Source organism: Helobdella robusta (genome assembly GCF_000326865.2).
Source record: "Helobdella robusta unplaced genomic scaffold HELROscaffold_43, whole genome shotgun sequence".
Lineage (NCBI taxonomy): Eukaryota > Metazoa > Annelida > Clitellata > Rhynchobdellida > Glossiphoniidae > Helobdella > Helobdella robusta.
Window position 1 is genome coordinate 916,100 of NW_008705028.1, and position 2,900 is coordinate 918,999.

At 38.7% G+C, this 2,900-nt stretch overlaps 1 protein-coding gene across 1 annotated transcript in view; it reads right to left on the reverse strand.

Moving 5' to 3' along the window:
• HELRODRAFT_177595 (hypothetical protein) overlaps positions 1–1,834 on the reverse strand; it is a gene marked incomplete at both ends in the record, with an annotated part of 4,175 nt that extends 2,341 nt beyond the window's left edge. Inside the window, 3 exons of the mRNA XM_009025756.1 lie at positions 223–521; positions 756–853; positions 1,794–1,834. Of these exons, the coding sequence (XP_009024004.1) occupies positions 223–521; positions 756–853; positions 1,794–1,834 (438 nt within the window). The remainder of the gene's footprint in view (positions 1–222; positions 522–755; positions 854–1,793) is intronic.
• Between the last annotated feature and the right edge of the window lie 1,066 nt (positions 1,835–2,900).

Consider the following 2,900-nt stretch of genomic DNA (forward strand, 5'->3'; position numbering starts at 1 on the left):
CTTAAAAATTTTGTTTTGCACCTTTACACAAACACGAAAACGTACACACACATACACACAGAGGCATATCCAACCACACACATACACACAGAGGCATATCCAACCACACACATACACACAGAGGCATATCCAACCACACATACACACAGAGGCATATCCAACCACACACATACACACAGAGGCATATCCAACCACACACAGAGGCATATCCAACATACACACCATCCAACACACACACACACACGTACAATTGAGGGAGTATCGGGTAGTGACATTATGCTGAAGGGAATGCTGTTGTGGATGAGTTTTAATAAGACCGCCCCCTCGACCATTTCCTCGGTCCTTGCGGTAAATCGCGTAATCCCTGAAGACTGGGGTTTTGAAGCTTTTTGACAGCTTAGATTCTTGGAGGGCTGCGATGTGAATGTTGTGGTCTATTGAATGCTGTTGAATTACTTCATGTTTGTTTTTGATGCTGTTACAGTTGAGTTGAAGAAAATTTAACTGTCCAGCATTTGGTGCTTGGGTTGTTGTTAGTTTGTTACGGGGGTTGTGAAGTATCAATCGGCGCCGTCAATTGGTCTAATTTTGTTGATGGGCGAGGACAGTTGTTACAGTAGTATTAACCGTTTATGTTGGTCGTGCAGTTGTTGAGGTGATGACAGTTGTAGCAGGTTCTGCAACGGACTGAAAATCTAGTTAGGTTTAGTTGATTTTGAGGTAGCATCCAGGGCAAATCCAGATTTTTGGGGGACCTGGATTTGAATCAATTTTGGCTCTCAGGAGAAGACAGCGGAGCAGGATGGCCGGAATGGCCCGCTCCGTCAAAAAAAAACCCAGCTTGTTGGAGCGTCTGAGGCAAGCCACCCGTGCCATAGTATCATCACACAACCTCGCCCTCATTGCTACATAGAAACCACTCTTATCTCAAAATGGTCATCAACAATAAATGCGGTCCTACCAACAAAAATTGACCCAACACTCTGAGGAAACCTATTTAATAAACCTACTTACAAACATAGCCAAAGCCGCCGCTGAGTCGAACCAGTCACCGCTATTGCTTGATGGATGGCCTCCTCCAGCACTAAAAATAGATCTTTCAGAAGAATTACTTCTAAGGGCAATCAGACGGATTCTCGCCCAACTCTGATCTGGCCATAGTATTCTTCTAAACAGCTACAAAAACAGAATCGACAGTGGGCACATCAACACCTGTCCTTTCTGCAACAATCACACAGATGATGTTCAACATCTGTTCTCAAAACGCCACAGATCTTCAACCAATAGACCTTTAGAGAAACCCTGTTACAGTGGCGTATTGGCTCCGACCTCGATTGGAATCCTGAAGACCCCCAGAAGTTACGCGTTGTATTTATTCATCCAGTTAATATAGATATCAAAACGGGTTTGAAACGTCCACAAAAAACCTTCATGAATGACCGATGCAAATAATGACGCTTGGGTGGGTACATTGATATTTAAATGAAACAATCGCTAGAGCAAGAGGGCGATTCATCAGTTAATTATTTTTTCACGTCATTTTTATTTACTTATGACTTTAGATGTTTAGACTCACAAACTGTTAAATTTTGAAGAAGTTAATTTTAATTTCCTCTACCATTGAATGTACGATTACAACTATCTTTTTGACAGGCCACCATGAACAGCCCTACATCCTTTTAACTAACATCTTTCAAACTTCTCTGCCTCTCTGAATAGGATTTAATTAGTAGCAGCAAATTTAGTCGCAGGCTAATTTCGGTGAATAAACAAAAGATATTGTCCCAAGCCACCTTTTATTTGTGTAATCCCAATCGTACGACTCTCTCTCCATTTCTCGTCATTCGTGTGAGATGGACCTTAGGACTGCCTAGTCTGCTTTTATTTTGAACCACAGTTGATTGAAGCGAATTATTAGTAGTTAATTGATTAATTAATTGATTATTTGTTTAATTTGTTAATTAATTTTCTTCATCTTCTTAATTAGTCTTCATCTTTATAACTTCTTTATAACGTCATAATTTTGCTACTCTGGCAACAATAAAATTCGACTTATTTTGTTAAACTTTTTTTATGTGTGTGTGAGTCTGTGTGTGTGTGTATGTATGTGTGTGTGTCTTTATGTGGGGTGGTGTGTTTTCCAAAGTTTTACAAATTTATAAAAAGAATTTCTAAATAGAAATAAAATATATTGAGTAATTCACATAGCTTTGGTGATATTATTGGGAGTTAATTGCTTCGACAAAGTAGTACTTGAATAATAGTTAAAAAAACAACATGTGTGTGTGTCTGTGTATGTATTGTGTGTGTGTTTGCGTGCGTGTGTGTGTGCGTGTGTGTTTGTGGTGTGTGTGTGTGTATTTTATCATTTAATTTCAATTACTTCAACATAGCGTTAAATTATTTGGGTGAATTCGCTGCAGACGTTCAACCTAGGCGACGATTAATTTGTCGATATTTTTTTGTTTTGTGAAGAATCTTGTAAACAAAAAACGCGTGAGAAATAATGGATTGTTAGATCTGGTATGATTTATTGTTATTATTAGTGTTAATGTTGTTGTTGTTGTTGTCATTGTTGTCGTTGTTGTTGTTGTCATTGTTGTTGTTGTCGTTGTTGTTGTTGTCGTTGTTGTTGTTGTCATTGTTGTTGTTGTCGTTGTTGTTGTTGTCGTTGTTGTTGTTGTCATTGTTGTTGTTGTCGTTGTTGTTGTTGTCGTTGTTGTTGTTGTCATTGTTGTTGTTGTCGTTGTTGTTGTTGTCGTTGTTGTTGTTGTCATTGTTGTTGTTGTCGTTGTTGTTGTTGTCATTGTTGTTGTTGTCGTTGTTGTTGTTGTCGTTGTTGTTGTTGTCATTGTTGTTGTTGTCGTTGTTGTTGTTGTCGTTGTTGTTGTTGTCATTGT